Below are 25,947 nucleotides of genomic sequence, written 5' to 3' on the forward strand. Positions count from 1 at the left end.
AAGGAAGGAAGGAAGGAAGGAAGGAAGGAAGGAAGGAAGGAAGGAAGAATCTTCCAGAATGTGTTGGCCACAAGATTATTAAAGTGATCTGAGCTTCTGATAAAAGAAATACAGAATGAAAAGCAATCGAAACTCTAAAAAGCAAACAAAAACCAGAAGCCTAGGGACTGTCATTTTCCCTTTTCAAGAAAACTATTGAATGCATTTTTAAAACTTTGTTTTAAATTCTTGCAGTGGAGTGATATTTAGAAGTAACTCCTGAGTTATCTATCCACAAGAATTCACATTTACCCCTCTTGTTCTTACATCAGTCAGGTATCAAAGAAACCTTTCTATATAGACTGCCCACAAGGTGGGGTAGTTATAATAGGAAAATGGAGAGAAATAAATGACATTTCACAGTTTTTGAGTTTCTAGTAAATTCAGAGGAAAGGTTCTGACCTTTACCAGCCTACCTTTTTATCAGGGTAATCTCTTCAGTTCTATATTTCTGTTCACCTTCAGCTGTGTTTAAATAGTCCTTTAACATATTCACTGAGGTATTTTTTTTGTTTTTAAAAACAATTACGCTTTCAATTACTTTTTTTTTTTTTTTGAGATGGAGTCTCACTCTGTCGCCCAGGCTGCGGTGCAATGGAGCAATCTCGGCTCACTGCAACCTCCACTTCCCGGGTTCAAGTGATTCTCCTGCCTCAGCCTCCCAAGTAGCTGGGATTACAGGTGCATACCACCACACCCAGCTAATTTTTGCATTTTCAGTAGAGACAGGGTTTCACCATGTTGGTCAGGCTGGTCTCAAACTCCTTACCTCATAATCTGCCCACCTCAGCCTCCCAAAATGTTGGGATTACAGGCGTGAGCCACCACGCCCGGCCTACACTCTCATTTCTAAAAGTTTTGTTAGGTTCCGTGGCAAACCTACCTAATAATTTTTATAGTCTATTGTTGTTTTCTCTTTTTGTGATTTCATCATTTATTTATTTTTTGATGGAGTATCATTCTGTCGCCCAGGCTGGAATACAGTGGCACAATCTTGGCTCACTGCAGCCTCCATCTCCCAGGTTCAAGTGATTCTTCTGCCTCAGCCCCCCAAATAGCTGGGATTACAGGCACGCGCCACCACACCTGCGTAATCTCTGTATTTTTAGTAAAGTCAGGGTTTCGCCATGTTGGCCAGGCCAGTCTTGAACTCCTGACCTCAGGTGTTCCACCCGCCGTGGCCTCCCAAAGTGCTGGGATAACAGGCGTGAGCCACCGTGCCCAGCCTCATCTTTTATTTCTTTAAATATCTCATACTTTATTCATTTATATTGTGTATTTGATTATCATGATATCTTAGATCCCTGAGGTCTAAATCTTATTATTGTTTCTGTTGATAGTCACCCTTGGCAGTTTCATTCTTTGTGTATTTGGTACAGGATCTACTTGTTTTGAAGGAGGAATGTCCTTTAGCATTTCTTGTTTGCCATGTTGCATGAAGAAATAGAATCAGGAGCTTCTCAACTCATGTGTCATGAATGGGTCATTGGCATGCTGAGATACTTACCCTTTCAGCTAGTTAGTCATCACTAGTTATGACCTGCTTTGTCTATTATCTTAATGTGCTAGGCACAAGGAAATAATCAAGTGGGATATTTGGATCAGAGGGCTGGAAATTATTTGAAATCATTAAGGAATAATCTTGCTTCTTAAAGGAAGTAAGGTAGATTAAGGCATCTGATGATTAATTGACACTGCAAATTATTTTCTTTTTTTTTGACACTGCAAATTATTTTCCATTAAAATATAATCCCAGGTTGTTACCTGTAGCATCCTGAGTCAAGTAATCATATTAAATTTAATGTTATTATTACTATTATTATGAACCCAAATAACTGTATACAAAAAAACAGAGCCTGATAAATATTAAATTCTAAACTACTTATAAAATCCAATACTTTTTTCTAGTCTTTAGTCATCACCTAACAGAAGACAATAGAAGCTGTGTTATAGTGAAAAGTATCAGATTTGGTGTCATAAGATGTGAGCTCTAATCCTGACTAAATTGCTCTCTATCCATATGACTTCAGGTAAAACTTCTTTTCAGTATGTTTTCCAATTGTGGGGAACAAATGAACAGCAATGCAACTGACTTTTGTGGATGGTTTATTGGGTGGGACAAGCACAAAGCATAGAGTTTGGCAGGTTCTGTTTCCCATTTTGCACTTGAGTATGTGGAGTATGTGCTTAAGACAAAAACACTTTTTGAGATAAACCGCAATCTAAATACTTTGTTTCAGCTTGTTTTCAAAGTAACCTTTTACATTTATTTTTTAGGAAGGATATTGTACTTCATTATTCAACTTTATTTGAACATGGAAAAATATTTTTAAAAACATGGGACATGGAAAAATATTAAAAACTTAATTTTTAATATATTCTTTATCATGTTAAGAAAACCCAGATTTCTAGAATCTAATTTATAGTCATAACTAATATGAAATATTGACCATCTGTAAATATGTCAACTTTCCCCAAATTAATCTCTAGAATCAATGTAACTGCTATTAAAATCATTAAAAGGAGGTACAATGACAATATGGGTTTAAACGTTAAAAAGCTAAGGCACAACTAGGAATAGAAAGAAACTCTCTAAACATAATAAAGGTTATTTATGAAAGCCCTACAACTAACATCATGCTAAATGGTAAAAGATTAAAACCTTTTTCTTTAAGATCAGAAACAAGACAAGGATGCCCACTTCTGCCACTTCTATTCTACATGGTACTAGAAGTCCTAGCCAGAGCAATTAGGCAAGAAAAAGAAATCAAAGGTATTCAAATTGGAAAGGAAGAAGTACAAAGATCTGTTTACAAATGACATGACTTTGTATACAGAAAATCCTAAAGATTCCACAAAAACCTGTTAGAATGAATAAACAAATTCAGCAAAGCCGCAAGATGTAAAATCAACACAGAAAAATCAATTGCATTTCTATACACAAACAATGACTAATCCAAAAAGGAAATTAAGAAAACGATTAAGGCCAGGTACAGTGACTCACTTCTGTAATCCCAGCACTTTGGAAGGCCAAGGCAGGCGGATCACTTGAGGCCAGGAGTTTGAGATCAGCCTGGCCAACAAAGTGAAACACTGTCTCTACTGAAAATACAAAAAGTTAGCCAGGTGTGGTGGTGCGTGCCTGTAATACCCGCTACTTGGGAGGCTGAGGCATGAGAATAGCTTGAACCTGGGAAGTGGATGTTGCAATGAACAGAGATCATGCCACTGCACTCCAGCCTGGACGACGGAGTGAGACTCTGTCTCAAAAAATAATAATAATAATAAAAATAAATTTAAAATTTTTTAAAAAATCAAAAAGAATAAAATACTTAGGAATCAACTTAACCAAAGAGCAAAAGTCTTATACACTGAAAACCACAAAACATTGATGAAAATAATTAAAGACACAAACAAATGGAAAGACATCTGTGCTTGTGGACTGAAAAGACTTGGGTGTGTGTGTGTGTGTGTGTGTTTACAGTTGGGGTCTTGTTTTGTTGCCCACCCTGGAGTGCAGTGGCATGATCCTAGCTCACTGTAGCCTTGAACTCCTGGGCTCAAGCAATCCTCTCAAGAAGCTAGGACTACAGATGTGCACTGCTAGGCCCAACTAAATTTTTAAAAAATTAATTTTGTTACGTAGTTGATGTTGGTGCTCCACCTAGAGTCCCTTGGATCCTTTCTTCACTTATTTTGGTTATTTTTCCTAGAGTCTGCTTTGCTCAAACACAGAGACCCTTAGAAGTACTTGGAACTTTACAGTCCCTCGGATGGCCCCGATCCCATGACCGATACATGTGAGAGTATGAAGACTCTAGCTTCCCTCATCTGAGATAGAGACAATTCTGAGGCATAAATTTCATTCTAGAGCTCCCTTGTATGATCCAGCTAAAGCTATGCTTTGCTGGACTTTTGAGAGTTCAGCCTTGGTTGACTTCTTCATATTCCCTGTCCTGCTTCTCCCACTCCCTTGCTAGTTTCCTCTGGGAGCACTTCTTTAATAATCACTTGAACACAAATTATGGTCTCAAGATCTGCAACTGGGAACCTGACTTAACAACACCTAAGGATAAATAGAGAATTACTATGAATTTACCTTTTATAATTGATGTTGAGATTGGCAGTCACGACGACTCCCCCAGCCATCAATGCACACATACCAATAGTAGTATCAATCATGGTTGCAATGGCACCTCCATGAACGAATCTGGTTACAACAGGAATGGAGGAGAAATGTTTTCAGAAGTTCTGAAGATAAGAGAGCCTCTTGAAAGAGAGAAATTATCCAAGCATCTTCACACAATTTACTTATGAAAGGTCCACTTAGCCCATGTTCAGCATACTGAATGCCAAACACTATTTATGACCCCAACTTTATTTTGTTCACAGCATAACAGTATAGTCTTAAGTATTTGTAATAAAACCAGAACTTAATAGTAACCAGATCACAAGCAAACAAAAAGCTAAAATATAATTTAGAACATTTATATTATGTTTTTATTATTAGTCAAGTGTGGTGTCATGTGCTTGTAGTCCTGGCTACTCGGGAGGCTGAGGTGGGACGATCGTGTGAGCCCAGGAGTTCGAGGCTGCAGTGAGCTATGATCATGCCACTGCACTTCAGCCTGGGCAACATAGCAAGACCTTGTCTCACAAAACAAAACAAACTATACATACTCATTGTTTAGAAATTTAGGTAATGCAAATATGAAAAAAAGAAAAAAAAATTTAAGACCCATAATACTACCCAGTCAGTGACAAGACACTGTTAACACATTAATGATATGCTCTCAAACTATACGCTGTTGCCTTATGCCCTATAATATAATGCTCTTTAATATATTAAATATTTATCAATATTAATATTATAGATAAGATGTTCTTTAATAATGTATTTAAACATCTTTCCACGTCAATAAATATACATCTACATGACCATTTGAAAATCTTCATTGTAGTCCATGGACAGGACACATGGTGGCACTGTAAGATAACATTTTTTTAGATCCACACTTTCAGGCTATCATTCTTACCCAGGTGGTCCTTCCAGGTAAGGGCCTCCTTGAAATAAGCAAACCATCCTTTTCTCGACGTCACTGTAGAACATCACGTATTCAAAGCCCAGGCCATCATCAAAGCTTCTGGTGAAGAGCTGGGTCTGTGACATTTGTTCTTCTTTCATAAGCTTTGGGTCTATAGAAAATGAGGTGGATGGCAAATGAGAACCAAGGGTGAGAGAAATGCCATGGCAGAGTCAAGCACCTGTACCCTGCTAGAATCACATGTCAATGGATGATTGACTCAAATGTCCACAGGGTGCAAAATTAAAAGGAATGGGAAGGTCTCAATGAAACAGAAGACAGGATCTTTGCCCTTGTGGAATTAACAGTCCAACTGGGGACAGAGTCAAACAGACATGAAATCAAATAAAAGTACCCACACATGGCAATCAGGAATACAGTATATAAATGCTAACAATATACTGAATAAAATGGTACGGTAAAGACAGAAACCCTTCTTGGAAGAACTGTGGTTTAAATGCAATTTACAGAAAATAAAAAATGTAACAGAAAGGAGGTTTCCCTGGCAGACATGAGTTTAGCCCGAATCAGCAACAGGGTCAGTTCAGCCCAATACTCATGTGATTGTGACACTAAGCCCCCAAAACTGGCAGTTAGAACCATTAGGGTTCATGAAATCAGATTGTGGGTTGTAATCAGGCTTTTTTTTTTTTTTTGGACGGAGTTTCGCTCTTATTGCCCAGGCTGTAGTGCAAAGGCGAGATCTCAGCTCACTGCAAACTCCGCCTCCCGGGTTCAAGCAGTTCTCCTGCCTCAGCCTCGCGAGTAGCTAGGATTACAGGTGCCCACCACCACGCCCGGCTAATTTTGTATTTTTAGTAGAGACGGGGTTTCTCCACGTTGGTCAGGCTGGTCTGGAACTCCCGAACTCAGGGATCCACCTGCCTCGGCCTCCCAAAGTGCTGGGATTATAGGCGTGAGCCACAGTGCCCGGCCGTTTACCAGGCTTTAAAAAGAAACAGAACACTTAGATAACAGAACCATATACTCTGGGTAAGTAATAGTGCACTTGTTTAGACAGTTTTTTTTCACTTACAAAATTGTGAGCAAGTTGGGGGAACAGGACGGAGTCAAAATATAGGTCACTTCAAAATAAAGATTGAAAGCCATTGCTCTCAAGAAATGGTGCATTTATCCTTTTGTATCTGCTTTAAAATTTAATCCCCCTACTCACCTTTCTTTCATATCTCATTATGATTTGCCACATGTAAAACTGTTTCTTTCTATTGAATTTATATTTACAAATGTGGAAAAGGATACAGATGAGAAGATCCAGGAGAAGTGGGGAGAGGGACAGGAAGGATGCCTTTTACTTAGGTCATGAGCATCCCAGGGCAGGCACCCTGTCTTTTAGACCTTGCATACCCAACAAATGGCACAGATGTGCACATACTATATACACTTAAGCAGCTGTTGAGTGAACTGATGGTTTAGAAGGCCAGACAAGGAAACTTAAAGTTGGGGATCAGTATTATGGTGCAGTGGAAAGAACCTTGGCCCGTGAGTTGGGAAAATTAAATTATTGGCCTACCTCTGGCCTAGAACTCACTCTTTTGCACCGTACTTTATCCATACAATGAGGAGATAAAATAAAATGAGCTCTAAGATCTCTTCCGGCCGGGTGGGGTGGCTCACGCTTGTAATCCCAGCACTTTGGGAGGCCGAAGTGGGCGGATCACGAGGTCAGGAGATTGAGACCATCCTGGCTAACACGGTGAAATCCCATCTCTACTAAAAATACAAAAAATTAGCCGGGCAAGGTGGCAGGCACCTGTAGTCCCAGCTACTAGGGAGGCTGAGGCAGGAGAATGGCCTAAACTCGGGAGGCGGAGCTTGCAGTGAACCGAGATCACGCCACTGCACTCCAGCCTGGGCAACAGAGCGAGACTCCGCCTCAAAAAAAAAAAAAAAGATCTCTTCCAACTCTGACATTCCAGGACTTCAGGATAAGATAGGTGTTAAGCGCTTCTAATTTTTTTACTTAGGAGTTTGAAATTTCTAGTCTAGATTATCAGACCTTGAGCTTATTTCATAAAAATGAGAAAAATAACGTCTGGGTTGAGTTAAAATGTAGGTCATTTCAAAATAAAGACCAAAAGCGATTGCTCTCAAGAGGATGCATTTGTCCTTTGTGATGGTGAAAGAAGTTTGTTGGAAATGCAGAATCTCAGGTTCTACCTCTGACCTTTTGAAGCAGAACTTGCATTTTAACAAGATTGCTAGGTGCTTCATGTTCATTTTTAAGTCTGAAAGGCAATAGTAAGAAATGGGATAACACTGAAAATGAGACTTGCATTTTGAATCATTCTGACAGTTGAGTGGAGGAAGGGCTTTGAGGAGGATAAGAATGGAGACAGGAGATGAGACTACAAAAATCACAATCACCAAACTTATCTGCTAGATGGTGTGATTTTCTCCAGGAATGCTTAACTACGTGAAAGCCTGTTCAAAGTAAAGATGGCAGATGGTTGGATTCATCCAGGGCTGGAGTTTTTCTAGGCTAAGGGGGCTACAGAAGTTCAGATAGATGAGGGCTACAGGACCATGAGAAAGTAAAGGATTCAATGAACTCAGAAGGTCTTAATGAATTAACAATTGTTTCTGAGGGGCCTTTGAATAAGTAAGCTGCTGAAAGGAAAAATGCTGTCATCAGAAAACAGGATGTTTAAATGTATGCATTTGGAGGCTGTGTACTGTCTGAAGATAAGGCTCAAGATGTTCATGGGAGTGTGTACCTGGGGCTAGGGGATAAGAAAAGTTCAAGGGTGATGAGGAAGCACATAAACTGAGGAGCCACTGTGTGGATGCTCGAGTTGCTGAGAATGCTGAATGGAGTTGGGTAGATAGTGGACCAACTGCTGAAATACTCGAACACTGAGGGAGAGGTTGACAGATGACAGCAACAAGGAGGGGAAGAGGAGGAGGGTGACAAAGTTAGATGGTATAAACTCAAAGAAACAGAGGGATTTTTTTCTTTTTGACAGAATCTTCCTCTGTCATCCAGGCTGGTCTCAAACTCCTGGCCTCAAGTGATCCGCCACTTTGGCCTCCCAAAGTGTTGAGCCACTGTGCCCAGCCCAGAGGGCTTGGCTTTTTAAGATGAGGGGAAGTAATGGTTTGAAAACAAGTGTGGGTAGCAAAGAGGACCCCAAACTCCTCTTGATTCTGAGAGGGTCAAATTTTAGTCAAGAGTGCATGAGGGTTGGATGAAGAAATGAGCAAAACCATGTAGGAATGGAACCCTGGAAAACATTGACATTTAAGGAGCAAGTAGAAGGAGGAGGGAAGATTGGTCTGAAAGGTTTATGAAAGCCAAGAGAAAATGTTTCAATGAGAATAAGACAGGGAGGTCTAGTACAGTAAGTGCTGAAGAATGCACACTGAATTTGGCACTTCACTCACTAGTAGCTTCAACGAAGACATTTCAGTAGAGCTGTTAGGGTAGAAGCCAGATTGTGCTGGGGTAAGGACAGTCAGTTGTGTGATATGCTAACAGTTGGAAGAGAATTAGTAATACAAACTACACATTTTTCCTCTTCATTTATAAAACAGTAATTATTCCCTTGAGATATATCAGAGATTCTGCAAAGAATCTTAAGAACTCTATAATTTTTCTTGATTAGTTTTATTTTTGTTTTATTAATTCCTTCAGCAAATACTAAAGTATCTACCATGAGGAAACTGAGGCAAAGAAAGGTAAAGTGCCTTGCTCAAAGTTGCACAGCTTTAAATTGTGGAACTAGAATTTAAACCCAGGCACTAAATTTCAATCATTTAATTAAGAAGTTGTCAACTTTTGGATGGTCTCTAAAGCTGAGAGACTGTATGAGATTACCAATGGAGTGTGGAGAAGACAGGAGTACTAAGGACTGAGACTTGAGGGCACCCTAACATGAAGGGTTTGAGAATGGGGAGGAACCAGCACAAGAAATTGAAAAGGGGGGGACTAGTGACGTGGAGAATGTGGTGTCCTGGAAGTTACGTTCAAGTAGAAAGGAGTCACCAGCTGTGCCAAAAGCTGAGACGTTAGTGGACTCAGCAACATGAAGGTCACTGGTACCCTTGGCAAGAGCTGTTTTGAGGGAGTGGGTTCAAGATAGGCTGGGCACAGTGGCTGATGCCTGTAGTCCCAGCACTTTGGGAGGCCAAGGTGGGGCAGATCACTTGAGGTCAGGAGTTCGAGACCAGCCAGGCCAACACTGTGAAATGCTGTCTGTACTAAAAATACAAAAATAAGCCGGGTATGGTGGCGTGCACCTGTAATCCCAGCTACTTGAGACGCTGAAGTGGGAGAACCACTTGAACCCAGGAGGCGGAGGTCGCAGTGAGCCGAGATCATGCCACTGCACTCCAGCCTGAGTGACAGAGCGAGACTCATTCTCAAAACCAAAAGAACAAAACAAAACAAAACAAACAAAAACAAAACAAAACAGAGAGAGAGACTGGGAAGAGAGAACTGCAGTTGTGGCATATTTATATGCTGATAAGAAACATCTAGCAGAGATGGATGTCCTTCAGTAGGCCAAAGAAAATGGAATGCAGCGCACAAATGGAAGGCTGGGTCTCCCTGAGAGTGTGGATGGTTCACTCATAGCAGGAAGAAGCAGAACATCAGGCACAGATGCAGGGTGGAGGATATGTGAGGCAATGGGAGACTGGAAGTTCTCTTCTGACTGCTTTTATTGCCTCTTAGTGAGATAGGAAGCGAGACCAACTGAGGGTGAGAAGGGAAAAGAAAGTATTAGAGGCATAACAAGAAAGAAAAAGGCAGAAAATAGTCATCCAGTAAGGGAGGAGAGTGAATAAACTAGGGAAACATGAAGGATGGTTGTTGGGCAATATTAAGAGCCTTCTTTTTCTTTTCTTTTTTGTGGGGGGGAGATAGGCTGTTGGCCAGGCTGGAGTGCAGTGGCACGATCTCAGCTCACTGCAACCTCTGCCTCCTGGATTCAAGTAATTCTCCTGCCTCAGCCTCCCACGTAGCTGGGATTGCAGGTCCCCGCCACCACGCCCAACTAATTTTTTTTTGTATTTTTAGTAGAGACGGGGTTTCACTATGTTGGCCAGGCTGGTCTTTTACTCCTGACCACAAGTGATCCGCCCGCCTCAGTCTCCCAAAGTGTGGGATTATAGGCATGAGCCACAGTGCCCAGCCCAAGGGCCTTCTTAAAAGTCAGTTAAAAAAAGAAACATCACCACCTAAAGATGTGTTTGGATGATTAAAAGATAATGAGTAACTCAGAAATATCTGTGAATGATTCAATATACCATAATGACAGACATCTCTCATTACACAGTTGTTAAAACCCACGGAAAACATAACACAAAGAGTGAACCCTAAGATAAACTATGCACCTTAATTAAGAGTAATATATCAATATTGGCTCATCAACTGTAACAAATACACCACAGTAATAATTCAAGATGTTAGTAACAGGAGAAATCGGGGGTGGGGAGGGGATGAAGGGTATATGGAAACTCTCTGTACTTTTGGGCTAATTTTTCTATAAAATTATAATGCTAAAAAAGTATATTAGTAAAAAAACACAGAAGGATAGGAAGTGCAATGTGTGTGTTTTGGGTGTAGGGTGGGTTGCCCTGGGGATTTAGATACTGGGAGATGTGGATGTAACCTGAGTGTTCTGAGCTTCTTAGGGTGATAGAACCAAACATGGGATAAAGGGTGAAATGAGATTAGATGATAGCCTCAAGACATAGAGGTGATGAGGTTGTAGGAGGGTGGAAGCTCTCTGGGGCCCTTTCTTCACTCTTGCTAATGGTGATAAGAATGCCAGGGTGGGAGCAGTCTTATTCTTGACAATAGGCTTTATGCGCTCCAATCTGCAAAATTTATTGTGATTTCTGGTCTATAAAACTGGTGACTACAGAACTATAACCCTGCATTATACTTTTTCTTTTTTCAGGTAGTAACTAGTACTTCAATCTGTTCTTAGTTTTATATTTGATGCTCAGATACATTAATGAGAAAGTGGCTGTTTCTACCAAGCAAATGGGTTTTGAAGTCTTGAATCTTTTCAGCCGGTATACGTTTATATGAAGGCAAACGTTTCCAGGAGCTGTCTTCACATTTCTTCATAAACTGGTCAAAGAGCAGTCTTAGGTCCTTGTTCCAGCTGGGGTTGGGGACAGAATAATCCCTAAGAATGACTTCCTCAGAAGAAAATAACCTCTAAAAGACAGAAGAAAAAGAAGAGTAAGTAATGCGAGGTGCATTCTATTTCATAACATATTCTCCCAATTTCTAAGACTATCTTGCTGCTTTCTTCTCCCCATAAGCTTGTCACTTCAAAATGGAAGGGAATTTCAGGGATTACCTGGTCCATCCTCCTTGGGAAAATGAGAGATTGAGAGAGGGAAAATGATTTGCTCAACATCACTCAGCGAGCTATTGACAGAGCCAGCATTATGCTCAGGTCTGCTGATTCCATTCTTTTTTTCAAACTTTAATCAAGCACAGGTGAGCCCAGGACACTGGAGATGGAGGTGAAGAATAGACATTATCTTAAATGTTAAAAGCTCTTCCAGTGGCTATGCACAGGAAGTTAGGGGATAAGGGAGAAGTATTCATCTAGGATTAGGGGTTCAGGAAGGGGTCCTTTGACTTGAATATTGATTAGATAAGCAGAAATTAGCCAGCTTTTGGGAAAAGTATTATAGGCAACAAAACAAAACAAAACAAAAAAAAACACTGGAATATAGTTTGGATGTGTGTCCCCGCTCAAATCTCATATTGAAATGTAATCCCCAATGTTGGAGGTGGGGCCTGGTGAGAGGTGAATGGATCATGGGGGTGAATTTCTCATGAATGGTTTAGCACCACCCTCCTTGGTACTGTCCTCATGATAGTGAGTTCTCATGAGATCCGGTCGTTTAGTACCGTTAGTGTATAGTACCTCGTGCCTTGCACTCTTGCTCTTGCTGTGTCCATGTGAAATACCTGCTCCCACTGTGCCTTCTGCCATGACTGTAAGTTTTCTTGCTTCCTTTTTTTTTTTTTTTTTTTTTTTTTGAGACAGAGTCCCACTCTGTTGTCCAGGTTGGAGTTCAGTGGCGCAATCTTGGCTCACTGCAACCTCCACCTCCTGGGTTCAGGTGACTCTCCTGCCTCAGCCTCCTAAGTAGCTGGAGTTACAGCCCCACCATGTCCGGCTATTTTTTGTATTTTTAGTAGGGATGAGGTTTCTCCATGTTGGTTAGGCTGGTTTCGAACTTCTGACCTCAGGTGATCCGCCCACCTCGGCCTCCCAAAGTGCTGGGATTACAGGAGTCAGCCACTGTGCCTGGCTGACTGTAAGTTTTCTAAGGCCTCCCCAGCAGCCAAGCAGATGCCACCATCATGCTTCCTGTATAGCCTGTAGAAATGTGAGTCAATTAAACTTTTCTTTATAAATTACCCAGTCTCAGGTATTTCTTTATAGCAACATGAGAACAGCCTAATGCAGTTTGCAAAAGAGGCATGAAACAGTTTTGAGAGGTCTTATTACAATCATATGAAGTAGGTACTATTTATTATCCTCATTTTACAGATGATAAAATTAAGGCCTAAAAGAAGTTTGGCATTATTAGGGTACAAGAGTGGAGCAGATGGCTGCAGAAATGCATGTAAAACCTTAATACTAAGCTAACTGGCTTGAATTTTATCTGCAGTGCTCTCTGAGGGATTTTAAATGGGGAGTAACAATGATTAGATCTTTCCATAACATAAAAGATAGTGGGAATGTCCAAAATTGAAATCAGAGGGCCCTGTCTGGAAGCTACTAGGGTAACTCAGGTGAGAGATCATGAGAGCAGGAAGCAGAACTTGGTGGGTGACTATTTGGATAAGGAGGGTAAGGGAAAAAGAGAAATACAAGACCCAGTCCCAGGATTCTGAATCCTGCAATGAGGTGAATGACAGAGCCAATTACCAAAAAATAAAGGAGAAAGCGGAGTAGGCAGCTCAGGGGACAAGTTCTTGGTGTCACAGTAACCACAGCTTCCATCCATCTATTTCTGTAGCACCAAGCACTGCTATTACTCCAATGCCCAGGCAACAACTAGAACATTACAGGGATCCTAGAGGACCTGGAAGACGAGGTGTGACTTACTAAGGAGCAGAACAAAGTGTATGCCCACAGACACCAGAAAGGAAAACTGGCTTTCTGGACGGCTGCAGATATCTTGGAACATGTAGGATCACAGAAGCTATTAACTCTATGGCATTCTACTTTCAGCCACCCTTATCAATTCATTCAGATTTAATGTACCTACAATACACAGACTGCACCATAAAACCAAAACAGGGAGGTCACAGTATGATGGGAGAACCAGCTTTCTCCTGACAGGGGCTGGCTCCAATGCTGGCTTGGTGGGAAGAATACAGGGAACCTGTCTCAAAAACTCTATGGAAGAGGAGACGCCTAGCCTCCCAACCTACATCTTTCTCCCATGCTGGATGCTTCCTGCCCTTGAACGTCGGACTCCAAGTTCTTCAGTTTTGGGACTCTGACTGGCTCTCCTTGCTCCTCAGCTTGCAGACAGCCTATTGTGGGACCCTGTGATTGTTCTTAATTATTGTAGGAACATAATACGTGTTGGATTGGGCAGAGTGATTCCTCCAACTTTTTTCAAAACTGTATTAGCTGAGCATATGGAGGCATGCATCATGAATTTTAGCTCAAGATTGACTGCAAGAACCAGCAATCAGGAGAGGACCCACAGACCCTCTGAAGGAAGCGGACTGCTCCTGCAGGACCGGGAGACATCCCAAATGCTATGAGTGCCCCAACTGTGGACGTGGGAAAGAAAGCTCCTGAACACACACCCCCACTGGGGAAGCTGGTCTGTCTGCAGGAGAAATTTCTGACTTTACCAGGAGCTGAGTCAAGTTAGAGAGCTAAGCCGAGTGAAATACAGGGGTAGAGGAAGCAGCAGAAAGGCCTGGGAGCTCACTGGGTCCCCAAGCAGCCCATACCTGCCTGGCACCACAGGGATCCATCAGGAGGGTGGCCAAAGGAGCAGGGGGTAAAATTCCACAGGGAGAAGGAATTCTCTAGCTGAACTTTGTAACAGTTTGAACCGGGGAGAAGCCTCCTGGCCAGAACTCGGGGAGGGCATGAACCCAGCTTGCAGACTTCAAAGGTCGGGGAAGAACTAAAGCCCTTCCTTCTTTTGCAGCTGGGAGGTGGAAAGCCTCAGACAAGTTTTTCAAGCCCATCTTGCCCTCCACCTGGAAACAGACTCGGGGCTATTGGAAGGCCAGGGTGGGAGTGAGACCGGTCCTTCAGCTTGCCATGGGAGCTGGGTGAGGCCTGTGACTGCCGGTTTTCCCCAACTTCCCTGACAACCTGTATGACTCAGCAGAGGCAGCCATAATTCTTCTAGGTATACAACTCCAGTGACCTGGGAATCTCACCCCCATCCCCCACAGCAGCCACAGCAAGATTCCTCCAAGGAGAATCTGAGCTCAGATGTGCCTAGCCCCAGCCCTACGTGATGGTCCTTCCCTATCTACCCTGGTAGCAGAAGACAAAGGGCATATAATCTTGGGAGTTCGAGGGCCCCGCCCACCACCAGTCCCTCTCCACACTACTACAGCTGATGCTTTCTGGAAAGTGCAACCTCTTGGCAGGAGGCCAACCAGCACAAAAGTAGAGCTTTAAACCAAAGCTAAGAACCCTCACAGAGTCCACTGCACCCTCTGCCACCTCCACCAGAACAGGCCCTGGTATTCATGGCTGGGAGACCCACAGACAGCTCACATCACAGGACTCTGTGCAGACAACTCCTAGTACCAACCCAGAGCTGGGCAGACTTGCTGGGTGGCTAGACCCAGAAAACAGACAGCAATCACTGCAGTTTAGCTCACAGGAAGTCACATCCACAGGAAAAGCAGGAGAGTACTACATCAACGGAACACTCTGTGGGACACAAAAATCTGAACAATAGCCTTCAGCCCTAGACCTTCCCTTTGACAGAGCCTACCTACCCAAATGAGAAGGAACCAGAAAACCTACCCTGGTAATATGACAAAACAAGGCCTGTCAACACCCCCCAAAAATCACACTAGTTCACCGGCAATGGATACAAACCAAGAAGAAATCCCTGATTTCCCTGAAAAAGAATTCAGGCGGTTAGCTATTAAGGCAATCAGGGAGATACCAGAGAAAGGCAAAGCCCAATGCAAGGAAATCCAAAAAATGATACAAGAAGTAAAGAGAGGGCCGGGTGTGGTGGCTCATGCCTGTAATCTCAGCACTTTGGGAGGCCAAGGTGGGCAGATGACAAGATCAAGAGATCGAGACCATCCTGGCCAACATGGTGAAACCCCATCTCTACTAAAAATACAAAAATTAGCTGGGTGAGGTGGCGCACGCCTGTAGTCCCAGCAACTCGGGAGGCTGAGGCAGGAGAATTGCTTGAACCTGGGAGGTGGAGGTTGCAGTGAGTCGAGATTGTGCCCCTGCACTCCAGCCTGGGCGACAGAGTGAGACTTCGTCAAAAAATAAAAATAAAAATAATAAAAATAAGTGGAGAGAGAAACATTCAAGGAAATAGACAGCTTAAAGAAAAAACATTATAAAATTCAGGAAATTCTGTACACACTTTTAGAAATGCAAATTAACCTAATCCAACAAAGAGAAAGAAAAAATAGCAAGAAAATATGAACAAAGCCTCCGAGAAGTCTGGGATTTTGTTAAACTACCAAACCTAAGAACAATCAGTGTTCCTGAGGAAGAGGACAATTCTAAAAGCTTGGAAAACATATCTGGGGAATAATTGAGGAAAACTTCCCTGGTCTTGCTAGAGATCTAGACATGCAAATACAAGAAGCACAAAGAGCACCTGGGAAATTCCTCACAAAAAGACCTGCACCCAGGCACATTGTCATCAGGTTATCCGAAGTTAAGACAAAGGAAAGAATCTTAAGACCTGTGAGACAGAAGCACCAGGTAACCTATAAAGGAAAATCTAGCAGTTTAACAGCAGATTTATCAGCAGAAACCCTGCAAGCCAGAAGGAATTGGGGCCCTATCTTCAGCCTCCTCAAACAAAACAATTATCAGCCAAGAATTTTGTATCCAGTGAAACTAAGTATCACATAGGAAGGAAAGATACAGTCCTTTTCAGACAAACATATTTGCCATTTCCAAGCCACCATTACAAGAACTGCTGAAAGGAGCTCTAAATCTTGAAACTAATCCCAGAAACATGTCAAAACAGAACCTCTTTAAAGCATAAATCACACAGGACCTATAAAACAAAAATACAAGTTAAAAAGCAAAAACAAAAAAACAAACAAAAAAACCCAAAGTACACAGGCAACAAAGAGCACAATGAACACAATGGTACCTCACATTTCAATAATAAATTGAATGTAAATGGCCTAAGTGCTCCACTTAAAAGATGCAGAACTGCAGAATGGATAAGAACTCAACCACCAACTACATGCTGCCTTCAAGAGACTCACCTAACACATAAGGACTCAAATAAAGGGGTGGAAAAAGGCATTTCATGCAAATGGACACCAAAAGCAAGCAGGGATAGGTAGCTATTCTTACATCAGACAAAACAAACTTTAAAGCAACAGAGGTCAAAAAAGACAAAGAGGGACAACATATAACCGTAAAAGGCCTTGTCCAAAAGGAAAATATCACAATCCTAAATATATATGCACCTAACACTGGAGCTCCCAAATTTATAAAACAATTACTAATAGACCTAAGAAATGAGATAGACAACAACAAAATAATAGTGGGGGACTTCAATACTCCACTGACAGCTGCTAGGGCTAAGCCCCCAAATCTGGCCATAAACTGGCCCCAAAACTGGCCATAAACAAAATCTCTGCAGCATTGTGACATGTTCGTGATGGCCATGACGCCCACACTGAAGGTTGTGGGTTTACCGGAATGAGGTCAAGGAACACCTGGCCCAACCAGGGTGGAAAACTGCTTAAAGGTGTTCTTAAGCCACAAATGATAACATGAGTGATCTGTGCCTTAAGGACATGTTCCTGCTGCAGATAACTAGCCAGAGCCCAGCCCTTTGTTTCCCGTAAGGAATACTTTTAGTAAACCTATAATCTATAGAAACAATGCTTATCACTGGCTTGCTGTCAATAAATATGTGAGTAAATCTCTATTCGGGGCTCTCAGCTCTGAAGGCTGAGACCCCTGATTTCCCACTCTACACCCTATATTTCTGTGTGTGTGTCTTTAATTCCTCTAGCGCCGCTGGGTTAGGGACTCCACAACTGAGTTGGTCTTCCACAACTGAGTTGGTCTCGGCAGACAGCACTAGACATGTCATCAAGACAGAAAGTCAACAAAGAAACAATGGATTTAAACTATACCTTGGAACAAAGCGACTTAACAGATATATACAGAACATTTCATCTGACAACCACAGAATACACATTCTATTTGATAGTGCATAGAACTTTCTCCAAGACGGATCATGATAGGCCATAAACAAGCCTCCATAAATTTAAGAAAATTGAAATTATATCAAGCACTCTCTCAGACCATAGTGGAATAAAACTGGAAATCAACTCCAAAAAGAACCTTCAACACCATGTAAATAGGCCAGGCGCAGTGGCTCACAACTGTAATCCCAGCACTTTGGGAGGCTGAGGCGGGAGGATCACCTGAGGTCAGGAGTTCAAGACTAGCCTGACCAACATGGCAAAACCCCATCTCTACTAAAAATACAAAAATCAGCCAGGAGTGGTGGCATGCGCCTGTAATCCCAGCTACTCAGGAGACTGAGGCAGGAGAACTGCTTGAACCCAGGAGGCAGAAGTTGCAGTGAGCTGAGATCACGCCACTGCACCCCAGCCTGGGCAACAAGAGTGAAACTCTGTCTCAGAAAACAACAACAACAACAACACCTGCTCCTGAATGAGCTTCGGGTCAAAAACGACATCAAGATGGAAATTTTAAAAATTCTTCAAACTGAATGACAATAATGACACAATCTATCAAAACCTCTGGGATACAGCTAAGGCAATGCTACGAGGAAAGTTCATAGCCCTAAACGCCTACCTCAAAAATTCTGAAAGAGCACAAACAGACAATCTAAGGTCACAGCTCAAGGAACTAGAGAAACAAGAACAAACCAAACCCAAACTCAGCAGATGAAAGGAAATAACTAAGATCAGAGCAGAACTAAATGAAACTGAAACAAACAATATAAAAGATAAATGAAACAAAAAACTGGTTCTTTGAAAAGATAAATAAAATTGATAGACCATTAGCAAGATTAACCAAGAAGAGAGAAAATCCAAATAACCTCACTAAGAAACGAAACAGGAGATGTTACAACTGACACCACTGAAATACAAAAGATCAAGGCTACTATGAACATCTTTACACATATAAACTAGAAAACCTAGAAGAGATGGGTAAATTCCTGGAAAAATACAGTCCAACTAGCTTAAACCAGGAAGAATTAGATATCCTGAATGGACCAATAACAAGCAGCGAGATTGAAATAGTAATTTAAAAATTACCAACAAAAAAAAAAGTCCAGGACAAGATGGATTCACAGCAGAACTCTACGAGACATTCAAAGAAGAACTGGTACCAATCCTTTAGACACTATTCCACAAGAGAGAGAAAGAAGGAACCCTCCCTAATTCATTCTATGAAGCCAGCATCGCCCTAATACCAAAACCAGGAAAGAACATAACCAAAAAAGAAAACTACAGACTGATATCCTTGATGAACATAAGATGCTAAAATCCTAATACAAAATGCTAGCTAACCGAATCCAACAACATATCAAAAAGATAATCTGCCATGATCAAGTGGGTTTCATACCAGGGATACAGGCACTGTTTAATGTATGCAAGTCAATAAATGTGATAACGCTACATAAACAATTAAAAACAAAAATCACATGATCATCTCAATAGATGCAAAAAAGGCATTCAACAAAATCCAGAATCACTTTATGATTAAAGTCCTCAGCAAAACTGGCATACAAGGGACATATCTTAATGTAGTAAAAGCCATCTATGACAAACCCACAGCCAGCATAATACTGAATGGGGAAAAGTTGAAAGCATTCCCTCTGAGAACGGAAACAAGACAAAGGATGCCCACTCTCACCACTCCTCTTCAACTGGAGGAGTCCTGGCCAGAGCAATCAGACAACAGAAATAAAGGGCATCCAAATTGGTAAAGTGGAAGTCTAACCATCCCTGTTTGATTGTTTACCTTGCAAACCCTAAGAATTCCTCCAGAAAGCTCCCTGAACTCATAAAAGTGTTCAGCAAAGTTTCTGGATACAAGATTTTTTTTTTTTTTTTTTGAGACAGATTTTTGCTCTTGCTCCCCAGGCTGGAGTGCAATGGCACGATCTCAGCTCACCACAACCTCTGCCTCCCGGGTTCAAGCAATTCTCTTGCCTCAGCCTCCCGAGTAGCTGGGATTACAGTACAGGCATGTGCCACCATGCCTGGCTAATTTTTGTATTTTTAGTAGAGACGGGGTTTCTCCATGTTGGTCAGGCTGGTCTCAAACTCCTGACCTCAGGTGATCCACCCTCTTCCGCCTCCCAAAGTGCTGGGATTACAGGCTTGAGCCACTGCGCCCGGCCACCGGATACAAGATTAATGTACACAAATCAGTAGCTCTTCTATACACCAACAGCAACCAAGCAGAAAATGAAATCAAGAACTCAACCCATTTTACAATAGCTGCAAAAAATATAAAATACTTAGGAATATACCTAACAAAGGAGTTGAAAGACCTCTACAAGGAAAACTACAAAACACTGCTGAAAGAAATCATAGATGACACAAACAAATGGAAACACATCCCATGATCATGGATGGGTAGAATCAATATTGTGAAAATGACTATACTGCCAAAAGCAGTCTACAAATTCAATGCAATCCCCATCAAATATCACCATCATTCTTCACAGAGTTAGAAAAAACAATTCTAAAATTCATATGGAACCAAAAAAGAATCCACAGAGCCAAAGCAAGACTAAGCAAAAAGAACAAATCTGGAGGCATCACACGACCTGATTTCAAACTATACTAAAAAGCCATAGTCACCAAAACAGCATGGCACTGGTATAAAAACAGGCACATAGACCAGTGGAACAGCATAGAGAACCCAGAAATAAACCCAAATACTTACAGCCAACTGATCTTCGATAAAGCAAACAAAAACATAAAGTGGGGAATGGACACCCTTTTCAACAAATGGTCTGGGATAACTGGCTAGCCACATGTAAGGAATAAAACTGGATCGTCACCTCTCACCTTATACAAAAATCAACTCAAGATGGATTAAGGACTTAAACCTAAGACCTACAACTATAAAGATTCTAGAAGAAGATAACACTGGAAAAACCTTCTAGACTTTGGCTTGAGCAAAGATTTTATGACCAAGTACCCAAAAGCAAATATAATAAAAACAAAGATAAACAGCTGGGATTTTAATTAAACTAAAGAGTTTTGGATAGCAAAAGGAACAGTCAGCAGAGTAAAGAGACAACGCACAGAATGGGAGAAAATCTTCACAATCTATACATCTGACAAAGGACAATATCCAGAATCTACGATGAACTCAAATAGATCAGTATAAGAAAAAAAATCCCATCAAAAAGTGGGCTACGGACATGAATAGACAATTCTGAAAAGATATACAAATGGCCAACAAACATATGAAAAAATGCTCAACATCACTAATGATCAGGGAAATGCAAATCAAAACCACAATGTGATACCACCTTACTCCTGCAAGAATGGCCATAATAATAATAAAAAAAACCAGTAGATGTTGGTGTGGATGCAGTGATCAAGGAACATTTCTGCACTGCTGGTGGGAATGTAAACTAGTACAGCTGCTATGGAAAACAGTGTGGAAAAGAAGTCATTATTCGAAAAAGATACTTGCACATGCATGTTTATAGCAGCATCATTCACAATTCCAAAATCATGGAACCAACCCAAATGCCCAAGGCAAAATCGTGGAACCAACCCAAATTTGCAGTGACCTGGATGAGACTGGAGACTATTATTCTAAGTGAAGTAACTCAGGAATGGAAAACCAAACATTGTATGTTCTCACTTATATGTGAGAGCTAAGCTATGAGGATGCAAAGGCATAAGAATGATACAATGGACTTTGGGGACTTGGGTGGAAGAATGGGAGGGGGATGAGGGATAAAAGACTATAAATATGGTGCAGTGTATACTGCTCGGGTGATGGGTGCACCAATATCTCACAAATCACTAGTGTAAAGAACTTATTCATGTAACCAAATACCACCTGTACCTGAATAACTTATGGGAAAATAAAATTAAAAAATAAAATTAAACAAAACAAATCAAAACAAAAGTCTACAGAAGCCAAGGCATGGTGGCATACCTTTAGTCCCAGAACTTTGGGGGTGCCAAGGCGGGTGGATCACTTGAGGTCAGGAGTTTGAGACCAGCCTGGCCAAAATGGTGAAATCCCATCTCTACAAAAAATACAAAAATTAGCTGGGCGTGATGGTGTGTGCCTGTGGTCTCAGCTACTTGGGAGGCTGAGGAACGAGAATTACTTAAACTGGGGAGGTGGAGGTTGCAGTGAGCCAAGACTGCACCACTGCACTCCAGTCTGGGCAACAGAGTGAGATTCTGTCTCAAAAACAAACAAACAAAAAACTCTACAGAATAAAAGACTCCTGGCTGAACAAAAGCAAGTCCTGACTTTGGAGTACCAGAGGGTTGGGGATACATGATCAGGGTTGAAACCACTTTGCCCTTAGCCCAGGATTTGTAATTTTTTTCCGTATTTTTTTTTAATTGGCTCATCCTTTCAGAACCCAGTTCAGAAAATCTGGGAAAGAAAGAAAAGAAAAAGTTTTAAACCCACCCATCTCTCCCTCTTAAAATAACTGAGGGCAAATTTTCTTTCCTCCAAATTTTTAAAATATAATTTTTCCTAATAGACTTGTAAACTCAGTAAAAACAAAAACAAATAAAATTTTTAAAATCCCACAATTTTGCTTTCTGCTTTTACCACTTGAAATTATTTAGTGCTCACTTTCTCCATAATATCAGTTACCACCATTTTCAACAGCAGAAAAATAGTCCATTAAACTGATATACTACATAATTAGCCATTAAGGTAGACATTTAAATTATTTCCAATCTTTTGCTGCTCTAAATGAAAATGTCCACTGGAACGTTATGAATATAGCTTTTCCTCTATTTTGGATTATTTCCTTAGAATCCAGTCCTGATTATGTAACTTTTAAAGAACATGAATCTAGAAGTAACCCAACAAAGACAATTCATCACAGATTACTATGTACTGACCAAAACATGTCAACTGAGAGGCAGAATAGTATGTATAAGCTTTGGAGTTACGAATTTGAACTTATCTCATTAGCCACTGGTCTCATCTCAAACAAGCAACTCTAGGATCCATCAGTTCCACTGTCCTTTTATGGACCGTGATACAGAACTAATTAAATGCTTTTAGGAATTAGAATGACTCCCTTAACTGTGGGTTCTCCTAATTTTAACTTTGAAAGTCTGGGATTCAGCAAAATCCAAGAAACTTTTTTTGAGCCCTACTATATGCCCTGGTTCTATGTGAGGGACAGGTAAAACACAGAGAAGACTTAGACCCTGCCTTCAAGTGTCAGCAGCCTTGGATGTGAAAAATACTACAAGAGAAGTAGATACAGGCATAGAAGGGGTGACTTTCAGGGAAAACTTTAAAATGATGGAGTGATTTCCTACAGAAAAAAAAGTTCATTAAAGAGAGAACAGGGGAGGGGGGCCTGCTCCAAGCAAAGGCATAGGAGAGTGAAATAACCGTATCACACTGGGGAACTGCTAGGATTTCAGCCTTCATATATGTAAGGTGGAAAGAGAGGAAGAGCAGCAAGATGTGAAGAACAAGAGGGATCACATCACAGGGCTTAGATTTCATCTTCTAGGTCAGTATTTCCAAAGACCAGCATGACAAATGATTTTAGGTGGCACAAGGACAAAAATATATGTATTTTAAAATATAACAAAATATAATCATATATTATAAAAGGATATAAGTAGAAAACCCACATGATTTCACCAATGATATTACATAGGATTAAGTTAACTAAAGAAGTGGAGTCTTTAAAGAATCATGAAAGTACTTGAATGATACAGCACCTTTTTCCTTTATGAGGAGACTTAAGGAGTTTTAAGCAAGGGAGTAATATGAACATAGGTTTTAGGAAGCTCCATCTGATGTAATGAATGAATTAAAATGGTGAAATGCAGTGGTAGGGAAACCAGTTAAAAGACTGTTGCAAAGGCCCAGGTCAGATATGGTCAGAATCTGAACTAGGTACTGAGTAATGAGAAGTAAAGTTTTAAGATACTTAGGACATTGGGACTGAGGGATGTGGGGAGTTACTGACTGGGAAACAGAAAGCAGAAGAGTCTTGAATGATTATCTAGAGCTGTGGCTTTGAAAACTAGGGTGAATAGAATGAAAAGAAAGATTTTTCTTAGTGTGCACATGTGGATCAGGAGAGAGAAAACAGGAGTGAAACTATTTTAGTTTGGCATGGGTTGAGTTTGTTACTCCAGATGGACACTATAATAATGTAGAAATAGAAATAATAAAGCAAGGAGGTGAAAACTAAGTGATACCTGAAGTAAAGGCAAAGCACAGATTACATATGAAGTAGAAACGTTTGGGACAACGATTATATTTTCTTGTCCTGAACACAGGAAAGGTCTTGCTTGACCTTTGGTTATACATTTATAAAGCAGTAAGACAGTGAAGTAAAAAGAGCTCCCCAGAGAACCTCCCACTGACCTTTGACTGGGAGAACGGGGTGGAGCCACAGAAGTTCATGCCATTGGCAGAGGTGAGGAGCCCAGCCTCTTGAGTTCCTGTGTGGCAAAGTAGGAACAGGTCCTTCTTCCACTGCTGAGGTTTTTATCTTTTTCCTTTTTCGCCCAATAAATTCCATTATTCTCACCCTTCTATGTGTCCATGAGTCTGATCTTTCCTGGTTGTGTGACAAGAACCCAATTTTTAGATGAATTGAGAAGAAAGTCCTACACCATCTTTGGCGCTCAAATGTGGGGCCTGAGGAAGTGAGACAGGAAATTGAAGAAGGAAAAATATAATTAAGAAAGAGAAGAACAAGCTTTCTATATGAGGCTGACTCATCTCAAAGGCAGTAACAGGCAAAGCCCAGACCTGGGTGAAGTCTCGATAACACTCTCAAAGAAGCCAGGGCTCAAAGGATGTGCTCTGGAGACTCTGCCAGCACTCCCTCAACAAGAGGATAAGAAAAAGTAAAGTTCCCCCTTGAATCCCATCCTCCTTCCGTATGATTGTATCTTGCTCCGCAAGTTTTATCAGTTTATCGACACCTGTTTTTTGTAACTAGTAACTTCCAGTATTCTGTTTTATCTAAACAGCACAGTGAAGGTTATAAGACATGCCTGAGTAGGCCTAGGCTGCGGCCGTCTGGGCACCATAGCGAAGGTTATGAGATAAGCACTTGCAAGGCTCTTTTGAGCAAGCCTAGAAAACAGACACCTAGGCTGCATAAGCAAGGGTCATATGTAATCCTGAATAATGCACCTGTCACAACTTGATTAACTGCCTTTGTTCTGCCTCTGTATCCTTGCTTTCACACCACTATGCTTTATGCCACTGTAAGCTTGTTTCAAGCTAGCCCACTCCCCTTTTAGAAGTGTGTATGAAAGTCAAGTGCTGTCTTTGTTCTGGGCCTAGTTTTTGGATGTTAATGTGCTGGGTCTGAGTGCACTCAATGAAGTTCTCCTGTTTCACCCCGTGGCCTCTCCAGTCCTCCTTCATTCCCGCAACAGAAGGGCGAGTCAAATGGGGACTCAAAACCTCTCACTTTCGTTTCTGAGCCTTTTGGTCTTATGGCATTCCTCTTCTTTTTGGGTGGACAGCAATGGCACCTATTTTTCCTTTTACAATACTGGAGGTGGTCCACACCCACCCCAATGGTCACGGGTGCACTCACAAGACAGTTGGGTGGGGTAGCTCCCTGTCACCACTTCTTTACTGGCTGGGGTACATGGCAGTGTCTGCGGCATGTGTGTGTGGTGTCCAATGGCCACACAGGGCAGGAATGAGGCATAGCCACTGACCAGGCCCCAAGGCGCCAGCAAGGCTGGTTGGTGTTCCCCACCAGGTGCCTACAGAGTCTCCCCCTCCTCCCTCCAGGGAGTCTAGCTCTGTCCCACAGCAATTAAGCTCCTCTCTCTGGCAGAGGAATCATTTGCATAAGAATAAGAGGTTCTTCCCCCAGGCATCCTTATCTCCTCTCCACCCCATCAGCAGTATACTTTTAAAGGAGGTTTTCCTTTTCCTTTTGGAAGACGTTTTGCTCTGTTGAGAATGATGAGGATTACTGTTTATATTTTCTGTAGAGTTTTGTGAGAAAGGACTTGTGAGGCTAGTCTGTAGCCAATCTGTGTGTTTTGCATGTCTTTCTGTGTATGGTCTGAAGGGGTGGCCTGCCCCTCCACACCTGTGGGTGCTTCTCGTTAGGTGGGACGAGAGACTTGAGAAAAGGAAATAATACACAGAGACAAGTGATTTGTTTTTCTAAGACCTGCCGAGCGGGCACAAAAGAACCAGCGACCAGGCAAGGGTAGGAGCAAAACTGCAAGTTTATTTTGGTAACCTAAGGTGTGGGGGAGAAGTCTGTCAGCCTCGGGCGAAGGAGGCCGGCAGAGTCCCCCCGTGGGGCTCTCGGACGGAGTTCCCACAGTCTCGACATCCCGACAGGAGTGGGGCTGTGAGAAGGCCGCGTGGCTCACTGG

The 25,947-nt window shown here is 41.6% G+C and overlaps 1 protein-coding gene across 4 annotated transcripts in view; it reads right to left on the minus strand.

Moving 5' to 3' along the window:
- THEM4 (thioesterase superfamily member 4) overlaps nucleotides 1-25,947 on the minus strand; it is a 49,936-nt gene that overhangs the window by 15,504 nt on the left and 8,485 nt on the right. For 3 of the 4 annotated variants that reach the window (XM_023213752.2, XM_023213753.2, XM_023213754.2), the window contains exons 2-4: nucleotides 11,127-11,313; nucleotides 5,076-5,235; nucleotides 4,139-4,249 (exon numbers count right to left, since the gene is read on the minus strand). In XM_023213752.2, coding sequence (XP_023069520.1) covers nucleotides 4,139-4,249; nucleotides 5,076-5,235; nucleotides 11,127-11,313 — 458 coding nt within the window. Of the gene's footprint in view, nucleotides 1-4,138; nucleotides 4,250-5,075; nucleotides 5,236-11,126; nucleotides 11,314-21,514; nucleotides 21,562-25,947 lie in introns of those variants that run through there. The other variant, XM_023213755.1, reaches the window with a different exon arrangement.

Source organism: Piliocolobus tephrosceles, chromosome 1 (genome assembly GCF_002776525.5).
Source record: "Piliocolobus tephrosceles isolate RC106 chromosome 1, ASM277652v3, whole genome shotgun sequence".
NCBI classification, from domain to species: domain Eukaryota; kingdom Metazoa; phylum Chordata; class Mammalia; order Primates; family Cercopithecidae; genus Piliocolobus; species Piliocolobus tephrosceles.